General features: G+C 34.9%; 1 protein-coding gene across 7 annotated transcripts in view; it reads right to left on the reverse strand.

Annotated features, from left to right (window-relative positions):
• Window positions 1-22,439, reverse strand: part of AGBL3 (AGBL carboxypeptidase 3) — a 55,120-nt gene that overhangs the window by 26,939 nt on the left and 5,742 nt on the right. For 6 of the 7 annotated variants that reach the window (XM_058191789.1, XM_058191790.1, XM_058191794.1 and 3 more), the window contains 4 exons: window positions 21,244-21,304; window positions 16,244-16,426; window positions 12,286-12,393; window positions 5,292-5,439 (listed from right to left, as the gene is read on the reverse strand). In XM_058191789.1, coding sequence (XP_058047772.1) covers window positions 5,292-5,439; window positions 12,286-12,393; window positions 16,244-16,426; window positions 21,244-21,304 — 500 coding nt within the window. Of the gene's footprint in view, window positions 1-5,291; window positions 5,440-12,285; window positions 12,394-16,243; window positions 16,427-21,152; window positions 21,305-22,439 lie in introns of all 7 variants that reach the window. The other variant, XM_058191792.1, reaches the window with a different exon arrangement.

Genomic DNA, 22,439 nt, shown 5'->3' on the forward strand with positions numbered 1-22,439 from the left:
TACTAGTTAGTGTCTTCGTCTTATGAAGCATATAAATAGACTGATTGGCAGTCACTATCAAAGGAACTGACATTTTAACAGCTCAGTAAGTACCCTACTGCAGAAGAAAAAAAATTTTTAAACTAAGCTGCTCATGATAAAGCTTAAAGTAATCAAATACAATTGATAACATGGTTTGGGTTGAAATAGAGATAAGAAAATTTTGTGGAAGAAAAATTTTGTGGGCAATTATAAATGCAGAGAAGGTGAAGGCAAGAAAAGTGAAAGGGTCCATGCAGAAAGGAGGAGTATGGAGAACAGATTCTGGAGATGGAGAAATGGAAAAAAAAGAATAAGGAAGGGAAACTGGATGTAGAACATCCAGTAAGATGGCTTGTATGAGGGCATGCAGTATAAAGTGACTGAACAGAGTCAAAAGGACAATCCTTTGTTTGAAACTGTGCCAGGGGTGGTCTTAGAGAAGAAAAAAGATTGCTGACCTTATTAATGCAGTTTGGAGTCTAGTGGGGCTGTTTGTAAATTGCTGCTGCTACCATTGCCAACATTTTACTGCATGCACATCAGCTGATTCCCAAAGCTCTTAAAAGGTCTTTTTAGAATCTGACATTTATGTTTGTCATTTGCAACCCCTTGGTTACTTCCAGGAAGACATTCAGTAAAGGGAGTAACTGTAGTCAAGGAATTAGGTGGGCAGTTCCCTGTACTCCAGAAATAGAAGCAAGGAGAAGTGGATAAGCATTCATAACTTACTTATTTATCTGCGCTGGACTGGGTTAGTTTTTTAAGTTATGGGTTTTAAATGGGTTTTATCTCTAAATTTTAATTGTGGCCAATTTAAATAAGTTTTTTACTAGTATTTTTAATTGTATTTATAATGTATTGTGCATTTTTTACCTGGCTGTGAACCGCCCTGAGTCCTTCGGGAGAAGGGCGGTATACAAATTTAAATAATAAATAAATAAATAAATTTTACAGGTCACTCAAAATCTAAGGTAATGGATTTGTTCGTTGGGAGGAGAAAATACAGAATTGAAGAGGGTCTAATAGCTGAACTGGAGTTTGTGGTAGATCAGACTGGGAGAAATGCTAATGTTATGAAGGGTTGTAGTAGAGTCTCCCCCCCAAAAAAAAATAATCATGGGGAAACTTATTTTTTACTTAAATAAGAGCAGTATATAGGGGGTGAGGAAGGTTGGGGGGTGCTATAATGGATTGCATTCTCATGTGTAGATGAAAGAATTACTCATACTGACTTTGCCAAAGCAATTACTGGATGATTCAGAATCAGAATAGAGCTGGAAGGGTCCTAGGAAGACTTCTAGTCCAGCCCCCTGCTCAAGCAGGAGATTCTATACCATTTCAGACAAGTGACTGTCCAGACACTTCTTAAAAACCTCCAGTGATGAAGCACCTATGTCTGAAGGCAAGCTGTCCCACTGGCTAATTCTCCTCACTATTAGGAAGTTTCTCCTCAATTCCAGAGTGCTTCTCTCCTTGATTAGTTTCCATCTATAATTTCTTGTCTTTCCCTCTGGTGCTTTGGAAAATAAATGGACCCCCTCTTCTTTGTGGCAGCCTCTCAAATACTGGAATATTGCTGTTATGTCCTCCCTAGTCCTTCTTTTCTCTAGACTAGCCAAATCCAAACCCTCCAATCGTTCTATGTTTTAGCCTCCAGGCTTTTAATCATCTTAGTTGCTCTTCTTTCCACTTTTTCCAAAGTCTCAACATATTTTTTGTGATGTGGTGACCAAAACTGGATGCAGTATTCCAGATGTGGTCTTACCAAGACTTTATAAAATGGTACTAATACTTGGCGTGCTTTTGATTCTATGCCTCTGTTTATACAACCAAGGATTGTATTAGCTTTTTTTGGCTAATGCTGCACACTGCTGACTCATATTTAAGTGATCGTCCACTAAGACTCCAGGGTCCCTCTCACAGTTACTATTTTGAAGCTAGGTTTCTCCTTGTGTCTTTGGCTTTTTTGGCCAAAGTATAAAACTTTGCTTTTCTCCACATTAAATTTAATTTTGCTGGAAGGGCCCATTGTTCAAATCTGTCAAGGTCTTTTGGAGCCTGAACTTGTCTTCTGGGGTATTGGCTATTCCTGCCAGTTTAGCGTCATCTGCAAATTTGATGAGTTCTCCTTCTATTCCCTCATCTAAGTAATTTATGAAGATATTGAAGAGTACTAAGACAGAACCTTGTGGTACCCATTGCTTACTTCCCTCCATGTCGTTGTGGTACCATTAAAGACTACTCATTGAATACAATTTGTCAGCTAGTTACAAATCCATCTATCCCACATTTTTCTAGCTTATCAAATAGAAGGTTGTAATCTACTTTGTCAAATGCCTTGCTGAAGTCTAAATATACTATGTCCACGGTATTTTGCTGATCTACTTATTTAGTCTGTCTAAGAATGAAATAAGATTGGTTTGGCATGATCTGTTTTTAACAAACCTGGCTACTAGTTATAACTTTGTTTGTAGATGTTTACAGATCTTCCCATGTATTGATGTTAGACTGATTTCCTGGGTCTGTTTTCTTCCCTTTTTTGAAGATGGGAACCACATCAGCTCTTTTCCAATCCTCTGATAGTTCCCCAGTACTCCAAGATTTTTTAAACATTTGATACAGTGGTTCTGAGATAACATCTTCTAGCTCTTTCAGAACTCTGGGATGTAATCCATCAGGTCCCGGTGATTTATATTCATCAAAGAGACAGGTGTTCTCTTACCATTTTCTTGCTTATTTTAATTTTTATTTCTAGTCTGTCTGTTAGTTATGGATGGATGCACTGGATGGATCTAGTCTGTCTTTTACAGTTATGGATGGATGCAGTCAAGTTCAAAGAGGGAAGAAATGGGGCGTCTGTCATTCTCTTGAACTGTTGGGAGAGTGAATGCAGAGAAAAAAGTGGAGAAAGACGAGTGTGCAGATAACAAGTGTAATAGGCAGAAGGCACAAAATATGCCTGTCAAATCATACAATATGAGCAGAAATTACAGTGTTTCAGCTGGCTAGATCTTATGCTATGAAGGGCTTTACAGAGGAAAATGAGCACATCAGCTATCACAAATGATGGTGTGTTTGTAACTGTACAAAATGTTTTTTTTCTTTTTAACGTTCTGATATTAATTTAGAAACTATTCAGAATCTTCATAAATGGAACTGTGAATAAATTGATGTAATAAATACATAAATCCTGTCCTTGGGCAGTATTTGCTAAATTACCATTGGATCGTATTGCATTTTACATCACATTTTGATTAAAAAGCACAAGAGATAAAAATATAAAATATGAAATAAAAAATCTTAAAATACAGATAGTCCACAACTTACAACCACAACTGAGCCCAAAATTTCTATTGTTAAGCATTTGTTTGTATTGTATTGTATTGCATTTGTTAAATGAGTTTTGCCCGATTTTACAACCTTTCTTGCAATAGTTATTAAATGAATCTGGCTTCCCTATTGACTTTGTTTGTCAGAAGGTCGTAAAAGGTGATAACATGACCTTGGGACATAGCAACGGTCATAAGTATGAGCCAGTTGTCAAGCATCTGACTTTTCATCACATGACCATGGGGATGCTACAATGGTTATAAGTGTGAAAAATGGTCATAAGTCACTTTTTTCAGTACCGTTATAACTTTGAATGGTCACTAAATGAACTGTTGTAAATTGAGGACTACCTATACTTACAATTTATAAATGTGTATCTAGATTGCAGGTATAATTTTTTGCTTCATTTGTCACAGCCAGAAAATCAGCAAAGACCATTGAAGAAAATATGAAGTAAAATTATTAATAATGACTATTTTCCTAAAACTGTGAATTGGACTTTGCATCTCATTTCATGCTGTCTAAATTCAAGGTCTACCAAGGATTAGCTTAATGCCTCAGAAAATGGACTATTTTGCAAATTAAAAGAAAAATGGGAAGCAACTTCATCCCTCAAAAAATCCCTCTGGCGAAAAAACAAAACTGGCTATGTAGCTGACTTTAAAAGCCGCTACAAAAATATATACCACTAAATAAAGATTGAATGCACCAATTACCACATCAAACAAGAAGAAAACCTTCTGCGCACAAAATCCAATCGCGCTTTCTATAATTTTGTAAACAACAAACTTAAAGACTCGAATCCATCCCACCCCTAAAAGGATCTAACAGTAAAGAATGCAATGATGGAGCAGCTAAAGCAAACCTCTTTAACACATTCTTGGCTCAGTCTTTGTTAATAGCAATGGCTCATGCCCAACATTCCCTAATCGAACCAATAATGACTACAATGCTCTAACACAAATAGATTTCACAGAAGATAATGTTAAAAAGGCATTCTGTAGACTGAAACCATCTCTATCTATTGGACCTTATGGACTATGTGCATACTTCTTAAAAAAGCTTTCCACTGTTATAGCAGAACCCCTAAGCATAATCTTTGAAAAATCTTTCAGGACCAGCTCCCATTCCAATCCATGGTCACTAGCCACGGTCATCCCTATCTTCAAAAAGGGAGAGCCCAGCCTAGTTGAAAATTACAGACCAATCTCTTTATGCTGCGTCACCAGCAAAGTAATGGAATCAATCATCAACCAATCCATTACCCTACACCTAGAAATAAACAACCTACTCTCTAATAAACAATTTGGTTTCAGAAAAAAATTATCCTGTAATCTACAACTTCTACACTGCAAAAATATATGGACTACAAATCTTGATCAGGGCAAAGCAATAGATGCAATTTACATAGACTTCTGTAAAGCCTTTGATTCAGTAGTACATGACAAACTACTTCTAAAATTAAAATCCTATGGCATCTCCGGATCCCTCCATAATTGGATAACTGCGTTCCTGTCAAACAGGCAACAAGTGGTCAAAATAAGCAGCACCCTATCAAATCCTGCATCTGTTAATAGTGGTGTCCCCCAAGGCAGCGTTCTAGGACCAACATTCTTCATATTATACATAAATGACCTTTGTTATCATATTATAAGTAACTGCGTTCTCTTCGCTGATGATGTTAAACTATTTAACACTACCAACAATGCTGCTATCCCTTCAAGAAGACCTTGACTTTGTGTTGGAATGGTCAAAAAATTGGCAACTCCAAATCTCAACCAAAAAATGCTCTGTCTTACACATTGGCAAAAAGAATCAGAACACAAAATACAAGGACCTTGGAGTACTCATGTCAAATAAGTATTCAATTCATGCTTATACTTATATATATTATTTAATATGTATTTGACAAAATAAAAAATAAAATAAATAAAACTTACATTTTGACCACTTTTTGCAGATTTCCACTTTCAAATCGTGCTTCAAAGATCAAAGTATTATCCCAGTCATTCCATGATTGAGGAAGCACTTGCTTTGAAGGGAAACTTCCCCCTATTCGAGAATATCTAAAGTTGGGGTCCTTATTGGCTGTTGAGAGGAACAGAATATACTTAATCTTTGTTGCAAATTATTGTTAAAGGAACATTTTCTTAATATATTTCATTGACTACGAAAAGCCATTTGACTCAGTATTTCGGCGAGCAATAATTAATGCATTGCTCAACCAAGGTGTAGACATTGCTTACATAAAATTATTACAATCAATATGTGAAAAAACAATAACAAAATTTTCCTTAATGATCTTAAAGCAGAAACCAACATAGAACAACAAGGCAATACAACATCACCTATCCTTTTCTCAGCCTGCCTTGAAGAAGTATTTTGCAAACTAGACTAGGAAAAATGGCCCCTATTAAAATCACTTAAGATTTGCAGATGATGTTGTTCTCTTCTCACAAGACGCAAGAGCTACAAAGACACATAACATGAGTTACATGAAGCAGGAAAACCATTTGACTTAAAAATAAAGTTGAAAGGACTTCCAGTTGGCTCCGCTTCATTGAAAGCAGTCTTGTTTAGACTGCTAACTCCTTAGTCTGTAGAGCTGTCAGGACATCATAAATCTATTGTCCGACAGCTTGTAAGTCTCTTCCCTCGGGCAAAGAGGGAGAGATGAGCATTCAGACTGAAGTTGAGACACCCAAAAAAGCCACAGAAAAAGTTTCTGGGGGCTTGAGGGCAGTGCTCCTTCCATAGCCTGAAAAGCTCCAGACTCAGAGATGCATCTGTCTTCTGACAGAAAAAAAGTAGCGTCCAATCTCCGTGGCGGAAATTGATTTATGATGGATTGTAACACGGACGGAGCAGATACTGGAGTTCTAGCATTTGTTTGTAAGAAGACTGCAGTCCCCTGAGGATATACTTGTTGCGAAGATAGAAGAAAGCAAATGGTGTTTTGTGGATTGTGTGTATTAGAAACGAAAGTTAAAGAAATGCTTATTAACAGCTAGTGTGGAACTAGAAGATACTGACTAAATGGAAGAAATGAGAATTTTATGATTTATATTTTTTCTTCTTCTTTGGGATTATAGTGATTCAGAAGAAAAGCTTTTTGAATTTTTCTTTTTTAACCTCCTTTTATCCGTTATTAGGCTATATTTTAAAAAATGGCAAATAGTACCAAAAGTCACTAAAAACTTTGAAATTTCTTCAGTTCAGATTCGAAACTTAAAAGAAGAGATTAAAAAGGAATTAAGAAACTCTTTACAGGAGTTTTTGGAGACTCGTTTTTCAGAAATAGATCATAAATTTGATGAAATAGAGAAAGAGATGTTGGATTTTAAGGAAGTGGTGGAAGAGCAGAAGAGGGAAATGAAAATGGTAAAGGATGCAATTTCGCAAATATTAAGCTCTTGTATTCAGATGGAAGATAATCTTGAAGAAATTAATAAAGCTAATTTAGAGTTGCAAAGGAAAATAGAGGAAATTCAAAAGAATCAAAATAATTGGAACTTAGATAATAAGATGGAAGATATACAGACAAAGGTAGATAGGGCAGATGAAGAAAGAGTAATATTACAATATAGATTAATGGAATATGCTATAAGGTGAGGATTGAGGCAAAATAGGAAGGAAAATTTAAAAGAGATTTTTATGCAAGCGTTTGCTCAGATAAAGGGTGTGGAGCCAGAAGACTTTGAGATTAATATTGAAAGAATTTATCGTGTTAATTCTTGGTGGGCAAGACAAAATAGATTACCGATGGATGTGGTTATTTATTTTACAATTAAAAGATTAGGTATGAAATTTTGCAAGCCTTTTATAAAAATAAATTTCAAATATTGGGACAAGATATAAAAATGATGAAGGAAATTCCTCCTAAAATGTTAAGAAAGAGAAGAGAATTTGCTTTTTAGTGGATGAGTTTAAGAAACATCAGATATATTTTAGATGGGAAGTTCCAATGGGTTTGTCAGTGAATTTTAGAGGTAGAAAGTATTTTCTTAATTCAGTTATGAAAGCAAGACATTTCTATATTAATGTTTTAAAGAGTGGGAATCCTTTGTTGTTAGATGCTAAGTTAAATGGTTTGGAAATGATGGAAAATGAATTTGAGAAGATGGATCAATTTTAAAAATGGATTGTAAGAAGAACGGACATTAAATGTTACGACAATTGAAGAAAGATATAAGTGATGAGTATTTGAGTTAGAAGCTGGATTGTAATTTAAGAAATGGACTTGTGAAATTTGAAGGGAAACTTCCCCCTATTCGAGAATATCTAAAGTTGGGGTCCTTATTGGCTGTTGAGAGGAACAGAATATACTTAATCTTTGTTGCAAATTATTGTTAAAGGAACATTTTCTTAATATATTTCATTGACTACGAAAAGCCATTTGACTCAGTATTTCGGCGAGCAATAATTAATGCATTGCTCAACCAAGGTGTAGACATTGCTTACATAAAATTATTACAATCAATATGTGAAAAAACAATAACAAAATTTTCCTTAATGATCTTAAAGCAGAAACCAACATAGAACAACAAGGCGATACAACATCACCTATCCTTTTCTCAGCCTGCCTTGAAGAAGTATTTTGCAAACTAGGCTAGGAAAAATGGCCCCTATTAAAATCACTTAAGATTTGCAGATGATGTTGTTCTCTTCTCACAAGACGCAAGAGCTACAAAGACACATAACATGAGTTACATGAAGCAGGAAAACCATTTGACTTAAAAATAAAGTTGAAAGGACTTCCAGTTGGCTCCGCTTCATTGAAAGCAGTCTTGTTTAGACTGCTAACTCCTTAGTCTGTAGAGCTGTCAGGACATCATAAATCTATTGTCCGACAGCTTGTAAGTCTCTTCCCTCGGGCAAAGAGGGAGAGATGAGCATTCAGACTGAAGTTGAGACACCCAAAAAAGCCACAGAAAAAGTTTCTGGGGGCTTGAGGGCAGTGCTCCTTCCATAGCCTGAAAAGCTCCAGACTCAGAGATGCATCTGTCTTCTGACAGAAAAAAAGTAGCATCCAATCTCCGTGGCGGAAATTGATTTATGATGGATTGTAACACGGACGGAGCAGATACTGGAGTTCTAGCATTTGTTTGTAAGAAGACTGCAATCCCCTGAGGATATACTTGTTGCGAAGATAGGAGAGAAGAAAGCAAATGGTGTTTTGTGGATTGTGTGTATTAGAAACGAAAGTTAAAGAAATGCTTATTAACAGCTAGTGTGGAACTAGAAGATACTGACTAAATGGAAGAAATGAGAATTTTATGATTTATATTTTTTCTTCTTCTTTGGGATTATAGTGATTCAGAAGAAAAGCTTTTTGAATTTTTCTTTTTTAACCTCCTTTTATCCGTTATTAGGCTATATTTTAAAAAATGGCAAATAGTACCAAAAGTCACTAAAAACTTTGAAATGTCTTCAGTTCAGATTCGAAACTTAAAAGAAGAGATTAAAAAGGAATTAAGAAACTCTTTACATGAGTTTTTGGAGACTCGTTTTTCAGAAATAGATCAAAAATTTGATGAAATAGAGAAAGAGATGTTGGATTTTAAGGAAGTGGTGGAAGAGCAGAAGAGGGAAATGAAAATGGTAAAGGATGCAATTTCGCAAATATTAAGCTCTTGTATTCAGATGGAAGATAATCTTGAAGAAATTAATAAAGCTAATTTAGAGTTGCAAAGGAAAATAGAGGAAATTCAAAAGAATCAAAATAATTGGAACTTAGATAATAAGATGGAAGATATACAGACAAAGGTAGATAGGGCAGATGAAGAAAGAGTAATATTACAATATAGATTAATGGAATATGCTATAAGGGTGAGGGGATTGAGGCAAAATAGGAAGGAAAATTTAAAAGAGATTTTTACGCAAGCCTTTGCTCAGATAAAGGGTGTGGAGCCAGAAGACTTTGAGATTAATATTGAAAGAATTTATCGTGTTAATTCTTGGTGGGCAAGACAAAATAGATTACCAAGGGATGTAGTTATTTATTTTACAACTAAAAAGATTAGGTATGAAATCTTGCAAGCCTTTTATAAAAATAAATTTCAAATATTGGGACAAGATATAAAAATGATGAAGGAAATTCCTCCTAAAATGTTAAGAAAGAGAAAAGGATTTGCTTTTTTAGTGGATGAGTTTAAGAAACATCAGATATATTTTAGATGGGAAGTTCCAGTGGGTTGGTCAGTGAATTTTAGAGGCAGAAAGTATTTTCTTAATTCAGTTACGAAAGCAAGACATTTCTATATTAATGTTTTAAAGAGTGGGAATCCTTTGTTGTTAGATGCTAAGTTAAATGGTTTGGAAGTGATGGAAAATGGAGGTGAGGTGAGGAATGTTTTAAGATGTGAATATGATGATTATGGTTAATTTTTGAAATTGATTTGTTTAGGATACAAATTATAGGATTTTTGTTATTTGCTATTTGTATGGTATAAACCTATGGGATATTATTTAATTGTGAAGGATGGAAAGTAAAATTTATGGATTTAGATAATGTTGTGGATGTAATGATTTTAATTGTTTACTGTTATATTGTGGATGTAGCTTAAATGATTATTTGTTTTAATTGACACATTTGTAGATAGTAAAAGTTATGAAGTTAAGTTGGAAATATTGTATTTGAGAGATTTTATTCGTAATGATATTTGATTGATGGAGTAGTATTGGAAGATTGGACATTAAATGTTATGACAATTGAAGAAAGATATAAGTGATGAGTATTTGAGTTCGAGAAGCTGGATCGTAATTTAAGAAATGGACTTATGAAATTTGAAGAAATATTCAAGTGGGAGAAAAAAATTTGAATTTGAGAAGATGGACTAATTTTTAAAATGAGCTGTAAGAAGAACGGACATTAAATGTTACGACAATTGAAGAAATATATAACTGATGAAAATTTGAGTTCGGGAAAGATGGACTGTAATTCAAGAAATGGACTTGTGAAATTTGAAGGAGTATATAAGGGGGGAAAAATTTGAATTTGAGAAGATGGATCAATTTTAAAAATGGATTGTAAGAAGAAGTAATATGTGAAGTTGGTATTGTTTCTTGTCTTTTTTCTTTTTTCTTATTCTTTCTTATCTCTTTATTTTTATTGTGAGGGGATTTAGAGTTTTAAATTTTTGAGGGTGGGAGTTTATGTATGTTTTGTATATTTTAGCTTGTGATTGTTGGTCATAATACCCGGTATTTGCTCTGGGAAGTCGGGGGGGGGGGAAGGGGGAGGAGGGGGGGAAGGGTAGAGAGGGAGGTTGTGAAGAAAGGAAGTGGCAGGCCTGAATCAGTAATAAATAAAAAATAATGATTAATGATGGATAATAGTTTGTACATAAATATGATGTTGGAAAATGGAAATAAAAATTATTTAAAAAAAATAGTAAAGTTGAAAAAGAGCCAGGTTATATTTAATAAATTCACGAAAGAAAGAAAAATTATATCTGGAGAAGAATTAGACATGTAGACCACTACATATATGAATCTCAATAGAAGGCAATACAATAAAGGAAATTAAATGTAATTAATTAAATTAATTACATTTAATTAATTACAACAATTAATTAATTAATTAAAATTAAATGAGTTAAATGTAGTTGGCAGACATTTGGCAAGCTAAGCATAATTTTCAAGAACAACCTTCCCCTCTGCCTGAAGAGATAAGTTTTCAATCAGTGTGTGCTACCTGCTCTAACATATGCCAGTGAAACACAGACACTAACCTCACAATTGATACAAAAGTACAAGTGGCCCAAAGAGCCATGAAAAGATACATCCTTGGCATTACAAGACAAGACAGAAAGAACTGCACATGGATTAAAGAACAAATGCAAGTATCTGATATCATCCAGAGAGTAAAAGAATTGCAATGGAAATGGACTGATCACATAGCAAGAAGAACTGACGCCAAGTGGATCAAAGCAGTCATAAAATGGATTCCACTCTGATAAAAAGTGTCCACAAAAGAGACCTAAAACAAGATGGATTGATGACATCAGCAAGTATTGCGGGCTCATTTGGCAAAAGAAATCTCAGGACTGTATTAGTTGGAAACAAGGAAAGTCTTCTAGATTAATAAAGGTTCTGCAAGGGGAAAAAAAGAACTTCAAGAAATCGGGCTCTAGACATACAGTAATTCATGGGGGAGTAGAAGATAGACAGGAAAAGCTAAGGAGATATTTCACTGCATTCAATCGAAAATGCAATTTTTCTATTCAAGCCAAGTGCTTAAAAACAAAATACTTGAATGATTAAAGCAGAATGTGGTTGTTTATGAAACTGATTAGCATCCTTAGCCATAATTGTGTTAACACATATCTTCACCACTACTCTTTTATTCTCTCATCCTTCAAAAATCGAAAATTTAAAATCATTTCAGTGAAGCAGTAAGAACAATGACAGAAAGGTAAATGTAGCCAAGAGAGCACTATATAAGAGAGCACTATCCTAAGGATGCTTAAAAATGGGAAGGGGGAGATGAAGGGAGGAGAGAGGATGGAAGGAAAGGGAACAGAGCCACAGTTCTGATTGGATTAAACTCTTAAGGAGATAATAGGGTATGAATTATCTTCAAAAACCCTGATCCTATTACTTGGCACAATGAAACCTTTTAAAAATGAATAATCTGTTACATTAACTAAAAGGATAACCAAAGAAAAGAAGCAATTCTGGCAGAAAGAAAATTAACTTATTAAAACTGATATACTTTAAAAGAATTGTGGTATGGATTATCGAAAATGCTGTGAGTTGTACATTTACTGTTACAAAAATTATGCTGCTAAAATTTAGGATTCTAAATTTTAGAGCTTTTTTTGTCTTTTGTATTAGAATTTGCATTGTAGAATTCTATTTTAAAATTACTTTGTACAATAAAGATGTAAATAATTAAGTTATATGTGTGTTCTCAATAAAATCTGGTCAAACCTTCATCTGCTAAATACACGACAGCACCTTCCCCTGGATCTAGACATGGAGGCTCGATCTCTAAACCTGTGGGATTATAGAGAGGCTCCGGATGAGATGGAATCCATTCTGGAAAGAAAAAGAAAGAAAATAGCTTTAAAATGATGTGTTAAAAAACAAAAACAATTCAGAGGAATTATTGAGTCTGTCATTTGCACCTCTATAACTGTCTGGTTCGGTTCTGCAACCCAACAAGAAAAACACAGACTTCAGAGGATAATTAGAACTGCAGAAAAAATAATTGCTACCAACCTGCCTTCCACTGAGGACCTGTATACTGCACAAATCAAGAAGAGGGCCGTGAAAATATTTACAGACCCCTCGCATCCTGGACATAAACTGTTTCAACTCCTACCCTCAAAACGATGCTATAGAGCACTGCACACCAGAACAACTAGACACCAGAACAGTTTTTTCCCGAAGGCCATCACTCTGCTAAACAAATAATTCCATCAACACTGTCAAACTATTTACTGAATCTGCACTACTATTAATCTTCTCATAGTTCCCATCACCAATCTCTTTCCATTTATGACTGTATGACTATAACTTGTTGCTGGCAATCCTTATGATTTATATTGATATATTGACCATCAATTGTGTTGTAAATGTTGTACCTTGATGAACGTATCTTTTCTTTTATGTACACTGAGAGCATATGCACCAAGACAAATTCCTTGTGTGTCCAATCACACTTGGCCAATAAAAATTCTATTCTATTCTATTTAAGGTGCAAAGGGCAGGATATTTTTATTCCTGCTTATAAGAAGATGATTAGCTTAGTTTTTTTAAATAAAAAAGACATATTGATGGCCCTTCATTTTATCTTTTCAAAAACAGCCTTGCCTATAATTCAAATATAAGCCTTCAACACTGAAATATGTGCAGTAGTCTGCTATTTTATTATTTCTTTTCTGCAGTAGATAACCACTAGATTTGTAACCTATACTGTTCTTGGAATCCAAAGAACTAATATCCTGTTTCCCAAAAATAAGACCTATCCCGAAAATGAGACCTAGCATGCTTTTTTACGCTTGCGCCTAATATAAGCCCTACCCCCAAAATAAACCCTACTGAAGAATCTGCGCAGCCAGCTGCCCACCCATTCCGTCAGATTGCGCGTGGTGCCACGGCCACGAGGCAAGGTGGGGGATGATTGAGCTGCCCCATGCACCCTGCACTGGCTTACCTCAGGGCCCCCTCAGCCAGGCCATGCCCTGACACCTGCCTTATGGTGGCAGCACCAGCAGCCATGTGCAACCGGAGCCCACATGGCCGCCGGCCCACTTCTTCTGCTTGCTTGTGCCTGCAACAAAGCAGGAGGCTGAGTGGTGTGCTGGTGCCATGGCGGTGAAGCAGGTGTCAGGGTGTGCATGTCCTGGCTGAAGGGACCTTGTGGTAAGGTGGTGCTGGGCACATGGGGCAGCTCCACTTCTTTGCCTCATAGCGGCGGCGATGCCACGCAGCCTCCTGCCTCGCCACGAGCAAGCAAAAGTGGGCCTCCTGTACATGGGGGCAGGGAAAGACACCCCCCCCAAAATAAGCCCTAATTCTTATTTTGTGCCCCAAAAGAAAATAAGACCCGGTTTTATTTTCAGGGAAACACGGGTGCATACAGCTCTGCAACTACGACCTTGTTGTATTTATTTTTATTATGGTTTCATTATTACTTTCATCTGTATTTTATAAGTAGCTTTAATATATTTTAATCAATTATTTTAATTATATTCCCATTCAGATTTTTTAACAAAACCTGTAGAAATTTTTAAAACCGTAACAAAATATAGTAATTATATATTGAAATACATAGTAATTATATACTTGTGTAAAATTTTGTACAGAACATTTACATTTAGTTGTTATATTTTCTTTTTTCCTTTAAACTTTTTGTTATGCTTTATTAAATTAACACCACTTTTTAATCAACTATTCAAAAACTGTGTTTCTTCTTATGCTACAAAAATGGAAATATACTTTATAACCTGAGCAACAGAATTTTAGTGAGCAGTTATGATAAAATTCTTGTTAGGTAACGTTCTTCCTTATATTGTTAACTAGTTATAGAATAACATCAATGTTGATACTTTATTAGAACTAGGAAGAAAATTTATAAAAATAATTATAGGAATCAGGTGAGTGGTATGGTGGCCTAGTGGTGAAGATGTTTGTCTCCTACTTGGAAGATTGAGAGTTTAATCCTAGGTAGCAGCAGATGTTTTTCTCTCCCAGGGTGCAAAGAGAAAACATCTGGTGCGAACTCCATGTAGGCATTAGAAAGGGCGTCCGGCCAGCAAATGCTCAGCTCCATTCAGCCACTCCAACTCTATCCAGAATCAAGGGTATGTATGTATGTATGTATGTATGTGTACATACATACATACATATATGTGTGTGTGTGTGTGTGTGTGTGTTTCCTGAGGTTTTCGCGGGTGTTTGTATGTATGTAACCAAAGACCTACATACACACACGCACACATATATATATGAATAGGGTGACCAGTTAAAAAATCAAGTGTATTTGTACTGGTAGAATATTCTATCATGCCACAAGAGCTTCTAAACTGAGTGACCATTCCAATAAAAATATGTTAGCATAAAAGTTTATGTACATGCTTCCTTTGTTATATATGGGGGTTGCCACAATTAGTAGGTTTATGTAACCTACCTTCAAGTTATTCAATTTTATTTTAAATAGCAGAAGACTTCTTCTGCCAGAAGGTGCCATCAGAGGAACTCAAGACTTTAGCAGAAAAAAAAACCCTGCACAATTCTTTTTGTTAAAGTTCTATACAACCTGAAACAAAAAGAAATTTCTTTCCAACACAATTTCTAGTACATAGACAGACACTTTCATATCATTTAGTTGGCAATAATAAGGAAACAATTTGCCACTAATTGCTTCAATGTAGAAAATTCCCCCATCTACAGTTCTGAAATTTCCTGGTGTTCACAATCAAAATATTCAACAGATTCTGGCTTTTCTTAGCTTCTCAAGATCAGTTATCAAGGTTGGCTAAAAACTACTATCTGTTCTTGAATATGGCCTATAATCACAACAAAAATGGAGATTCAAAAAGGCAGACAAGTCTTCAAAATAAAAGATCAGGCTTGTCATCTTAAGAGTATAAAATTAATTTTGATTTTTCCCACTTGCTGTATCTAAAATTAAATTAAAAGAAGATACCCAAAACAAAGTATTCATATAGTATTCTATTTTGCCAAGATCAGTTCCCTTTGGAGGGGAGGCCTGCTGCCTGAGATGGTAAGTCTAAAACCATGGCATTACATTCTATCTCTCTAGATGTCTCTCCTTATCTCAGTCACCCTTTGGAGCAAATGCTTCACTCTTAAAAAAGCCCTCAGAGCAAGGAAATTAGGGTTGGTGATCATAGAAAATGCTTGTGTCATCATGAAGTCTCTGCTGTTATCTACTGCAATTCTTTAAACCCATCCGCATGTCTAACTTCAGTTTTTCACTGCCATTGCAAATTAATTCAAAGAAACGTTAAGTTGATCAAATCACAGTGCAATAACACATTCATGAATATATCATTGGATTATCCAAATAGACACAATTGCAATCCTATCCTCTTCCAACCACTATAGAACTGTAACTGAGGATGGGGATTGTTCCGCTGACAAGAACAATATATACAATTTTAGGCTTGATGTAGTTGAATAGCCAATTGTTAAAATTGTTCATTTCTTTTAATATGTCCAATCTCCTATAATGGAGTTTTGCATTTCTTTACATTTAAATTTGAAAGCTGAATTAATTGCATCAATGCAAAGTGATGAATCAAGAAAAAATATTTACAGTAAGTGATTGCAGCAAGTCAGAAAGTGCTTTATTGGGAATATTATTTCTTTGTGACCTATCAATAAACGTCGCATTAGAAAAGGTTAAATTATTATTTACCAATATGCTTAATTTTTTCTCTGATAACTTCATACTGATGTGGCCAGCGTACTAAGTGAAGATCTCCTGTAGAAGAAAGGCCATATAAATCTCGTGGTTCACGAAGTCGTGGCACCCATTTTCCAGAGTTATATTCCAATAAAATCTGTGTGGTTCGTGGCAAAAGTTGATCACAAAAAGAATCTGTAAGACAAATATGTTCATGTGTTGATTACTGATCAATTTTGAGCTTGATGCTTCAATACCCTTCCCTCTGCAATCAAACAACTACCTATTTTTCTGAAATACAAATTTTTCAAAGATTTATGTTCTCACACTTAACTCAGCACTTAATACATAAACATGAATAAACAGAAATAAATTGATCTGACTAATAGAATTTAAATCTTTTTCCTAAAACTTAAGTGCCCCAAAATCACTTATATGATTGTTAAATGCTATAAACCTCCTCCACATTCATATCTGACAAAAGAAGTAAGTTATTCAATGTGATGTTGTGGCAGATTGCATTTGATTTTCAGGATCTGATCTTAGACAGTAATAAATTCTTCTTTTGTTAGTTTTAAGAGTTTTTTAATCTTGGAATTATATTGCTCAAACAAATCAAGAATCTTATATCTCTTATATCTCATCTCTATATCCCAAATAAAAATATTATTTATGACTGTGGCATACTGCAAACTTTGCAAAAGCGGCAAATTAGCCAAAATAGCAACAGAAACTGTTCCACAAAACAAAAGCAGAATTTATAAGACTTGACTTTGAGTGAAGGGTTAGACATTTATATGGTATAATCTAGTTTGATGGGGGTATATTTGAAAGAATCCATAGTTTGGCGAGAATTGCACAGTGGCAATGGAAAAATAAAGATGACTGATTTGCAATATTCTGAATGAGCAGTGAATGGAATTAAAAGTGATAAACTGAAATAATGGAACGTTGGAAAGAACATTTTATGGGAGACAGGGTGTGTGTCTACAAGCCATGTTTTTTATTTTTCAGCAAGTCACTGAGAAATGTAGCAATGTGAGAAAGGAAATTAATTGTGCATGTGTTTACTCAGATAAAATATGTAATAATAATAAGGTTGAATTTTGGAAAGTTTTGTGTAACAATGGAGGTGAAGGTAACTGAATGTAGTGAATGTGATATGTGATAGTTTTCAATGTATTTATAATTAAATATAGTCAGAATGCTTTTGGTGACATTTGTGGTGGAATGTAGCCCAGATTCCCAGGACGGAGGGAGTGCATTCCAGAGGAACAAAAGAAAACTAAGTTTGTGTGGGAGAGGGAATTAAAACAATTTCTCCCTAGGAGTTTTCAGAGTATATTTTAATGGTGCAAGTAGTCTGCTTTAGTTTGGCAAGATTTCTGTCTATAGGAGAAGAATGATAAAGGAAAGAACTTGTGTGTGCCTTTCTTGACTTTTGGAGTCTGACAAATTAGAGGTGTATTGGTTGGAAATGTGTACATGTATCTCTTAATGCAGATGATTTATTTTATTTTATTTTAATTTATTTTGTCACAACAGTATATATAAGCATAAGCATGAAAATAACTATATAATATATAAGCATATATATAAGCATAAGTATGTAATAACTATATTAATTGGATATAATGAAAGGAAACAATAGGACAGGAATGGTAGGCACGTTTGTGCTCTCATGCACGCCCCTTACAGACCTCTTAGGAATGGTGTGAGGTCAATAATAGACAGTTTTTGGTTAAAGCTTTGGGGATTTTGAGAAGAGACCACAGAGTCAGGTAGTGTGTTCCAAGCATTAATAACTCTGTTACAGAAGTCATATTTTCTGCAATCAAGATTGAAGCGGTTAACATTAAGTTTAAATCTATTGTTTGCTCTTGTATTGTTGTGATTGAAGCTGAAGTAGTCTTCAACAGGAAGGACATTGCAATAGATGATTCTATGAGTTAAACAGGTCCTGTCGAAGGCGGCGGAGTTCTAAGTTTTCTAAACCCAAGATTTCAAGTCTGGTGGCATAAGGTATTTTGTTGTAATCAGAGGAGTGGAGAACTCTTCTTGTAAAATATTTCTGGACACGTTCAATTGTATTGATGTCTGAAATGTGGTATGGGTTCCAGACAGGCGAGCTGTATTCAAGAATTGGTCTAGAAATGTTTTATAAGCTCTGGTTAGTAGTGTAGTGTTTCTGAAGAAGAAGCTACATAAGATTAGGTTTACAACTCTTAAAGCCTTTTTTGCGATGTAGTTGCAGTGGGCTTTGGACTTAGATCATTGGATATGAAAATTCCAAGGTCTTTAACAGGGTGGGGGTCATCTGTAAGGTAATGTCTATCGAATTTGTATTTAGTGTTTAGATTTTTTTTCCAAAAGACAGAGCATTTGTTGGTTGAGATTTGGAGTTGCCAAGTTTTTGATCATTCTGACACAAAGTCAGGGTCTTTTTGAAGGGTAGCTGTATTGTTGGTAGTGTTAAATAGTTTGACATCATCAGCAAAAAGAACACAATTACTTTTAATATGGTCACTGAGATCATTAATGTATAATATGAAGAGTGTTGGTCCAAGAACACTGCCTTGGGGAATGCCGCTATTGACAGGAACAGGATTTGATAGGGCACTGCCTATTTTGACTACTTGTTGTCTGTTTGACAGGAACGCAGTTATCCAATTGTGGACGGGTCTGGAGATGCCGTAGGATTTTAGTTTTAGGAGAAGTTTGTCATATACCACTGAGTACAGAAGTCTATATAAATTGCATCTATTGTTTTGCCTTGATCAAGATTTGTAGTCCATATGTTTTTGCAGTGAAGAAGTTGTAAGTTACATGATAGTTTTTTCTGAAACCAAATTATTTATTAGAGAGTAGATTGTTTGTTTCTAGGTGGAGGGTAATGGATTGGTGGATGATAGATTCCATAACTTTGTAGGTGAAGCAGCATAGAGAGATTGGTCTGTAATTTTCAACCAAGCTAAGGTCTCCTTTTTTGAAGACAGGGATGACCGTGGCTAGTGACCAAAGTTTGGGAAGGGAACTGGTCATGAAGGCTTTTCCAAAGATTATGCTTAGGGGTTCTGCCATATTAGTGGAAAGCTTTTTTAAGACGTATGCACATAGTCCATCAGGTCCTATGGATGGTTTCAGTTTGCGAAGAGCTTTTTCAACATTTTCTTCAGTGAAATCTATATGTATTAGGTCGTTGTTGGTGCGGTTGGGGAATGTCGGGTATGAGCCATTACTGTTAACAGAGACTGAGCCGAAGAATGTGTTAAAGAGGTTTGCTTTAACTGTTTCATCATTATTTTCTTTGCTGTTAGATTCTTTTAGCGGTGGGATAAATCTCGAGTCATTAAGTTTGTTGTTCACAAAATTATAAAAAGCACGATTGGAATTTGTGCGCAGAAGGTCTTCTTCTTGCTTGGTGTGGTAATTGGTGCATTCAATTTTCATTTGGTTGCATATATCTCTGTATCGATTTTAGAAATTAGCTACATGTCCCTTTTTGTTTTTTCTCCAAAGGGATTTTTTTTTGAATTGAAGCTTTTTTATTGATATGGGTAATTTGTTTTTTTTTATTTTTGTGGTGGTTTGTGGTACGTAGAGTTTAATGACTCTATTGATTTCAAGTAGGAAAACTCTGTAGCGGTCTTCAGCAGTGATACAGGATGAGAATAGATTTTGCCAGTCAAGAAATGAGAGGTAGGTGTTTATAAGGTCATAGTTGGCTTTTTTGAAATTGTAGTTTGGAATACTATTTGATGATGATTTTTGTAAGGGCGTATATTGAGACAAAAGTCTATCATGCTGTGGTCACTGTTGGAAAAGGGTTCTTTTATTTGTAGTCCATAAATTGAGTTTGTGTTGTTGCAGAAGATGAGGTCAAGGCAGTTGTTGTTTCTTGTATTGTTAGTTACTAGTTGTTCAAGACCTAGATTTGTGACAGCGTTGTATAGGGTAGTATGGATGGGTTCAGTTGTACATTCGTGTTGTTTTTCAGAACTTGGGTGATATAAATTTATAACAAGACACGTAACTCTGAAAATTAATGTATCAAAGACTATTGTAATTAGTTTTTGTCAGGGAACATGTAGTGAATGATTCCGCATGCTACATAAATGCTAAAATTAGATGAAATAAATGAATGTTTACACCTTGCTGAAATGTTTGATTAAGGTAAGAAAACAATTGGGGAAGTCTGAAGTTGTACAAATGCTGGCAAAAAGCAGAAATGACCGGTACATGGTTTTTGCAAGGAATAAATGCTTGCTGAATGAAGCAGAACAAACTTCTACTCTCAGTCCACTGGAAATTAGGTATGTCAGAAAAATTAAAACAGCAAGTTAATGCAATAGGAAAGGTGTACTTAACAAGTATAAACAATAAAATAACAACATTCAGGAGCGAATGAAAGCTAAATGAATACGTAAACTAGAAATAATTATGCTGAGATAGTTTGGTCATAAAGAGAGAATAAACCAAGTTCGAAAACAAATATTTACAGAGTTAATGAGTTAAGAGAAGGGGACAACCAAGAACCTTCATAATTAAATCGGGTTGATAATTTCCTGAAAAACTGAGAGAGAAGAAATTTAATGAAGAAGAGGCAATGCATGAAGGAGACGATGGACACGGTCAAAGCAAGAATACTTTGTAAACCTTGAAAAGTATGGCAAGACAGTAAATGTTGTGTAAACTAGAATTAGATATATTTTCTTATCATCTTGTAGAACTTAACATATGTAGAATACACTTTCTTAATTCCTTTTCTGGGCTGCTAATTAAATTCCAGTTATGATGAGCATATAGATACGTTTTTCAGCATGTTATTTCTTAGTATAATAGATAATTCATCCACAAAAAAAGTGAACACAATTTCTTCAGATGTGTTCCAACATATTTAGAAGGCATTATGTATACCAACCTTTTGTTACAGCTACACGGCAATTCATTTTTAATATTACCCATATAATGTATATGTACCCTCAATTTGCAAGAAATCGAACTATTCAGACCTGCAACAAATGCACACTGCTCAAGATCTTCTGCTACGTATGGGATAAAGGAATCCTCATCCTAAAATACAAATAAAATAAAAGAGAAAATATGATTCTTTTCTGCAAAATGAAAATTAGCGATTTGGTTAAAAATAACTATTAATAGAAAATTAATGCTTAATTATTAATTTTGTAGGACAAAACTAAAAAAAATAAGGTGAAAAGAAAAATAGATTCAGGACTTTGGAATACAATATGGAAAATATGCATATTATTAGGCATCCTGAACTACCAGGATGACCTGTCCTATGGCATCAAATAGGGTGAATCTGCTCCAGTCCTTTCTCTTAAAAGTTGCCATCTGGTGTGATCTCAGACATGTTTTCATGTTAGTCCCAACCCTTTTGAAAAATCTCCCCTTTGAGATTCAGAGGGCTCCCACCTTATTAGCTTTCTAGAGAGCAATGAAGATTTGATTCTTTTCCCAGGCTAGGATGGAAGTGAAACCAGTTAATCTAGTTATAAATATAAAGTTGTTTGGAAGTTGTGGCATATAAACATGTTGTGGGACTCTTATAGAAATGTATTGCTCTATTAGCTATATATCTACTGAGTGTTATTGTGAGCTGCCTAGGATTATCATGTATAAAGTGGTCATATAAGAATAGAATTATAGAATAATTAATAGAATAGATAGAATTCTTTATTGGCCAAGTGTGATTGGACACACAAGGAATTTGTCTTTGGTGCATATGTTCTCAGTGTACATAAAATGAAAAGATACATTCATCAAGAATAAGATACAACATTTAATGATAGTCAGAGGGTACAAATAAGCAATCAAATCATACTAGGAAACAATATAAATCCTAAGGATACAAGCAACAAGTTACAGTCATATAGTCATAAGTGGGAGGAGATGGGTGACAGGAACGATGAGAAGATTACTAGTAATAGTAATGCAGACTTAGTAAATAGTTTGACAGTGTTGAGAGAATTATTTGTTTAGCAGAGTGATGGTGTTTGGGGAAAAAATTGTTCTTGTGTGAATTGTTCTCGTGTGCAGTGCTCTATAGCGTCGTTTTGAGGGTAGGAGTTGAAACAATTTATGTCCAGGATGTGAGGGGTATATAAATATTTTCACAGCTCTCTTTTTGACTCGTGCAGTATACAGGTCCTCAATGGAAGGCAGGTTGGTAGTAATTGTTTTTTCT

This window comes from Ahaetulla prasina, chromosome 7, assembly GCF_028640845.1.
Source record: "Ahaetulla prasina isolate Xishuangbanna chromosome 7, ASM2864084v1, whole genome shotgun sequence".
NCBI classification, from domain to species: Eukaryota; Metazoa; Chordata; class Lepidosauria; order Squamata; family Colubridae; genus Ahaetulla; species Ahaetulla prasina.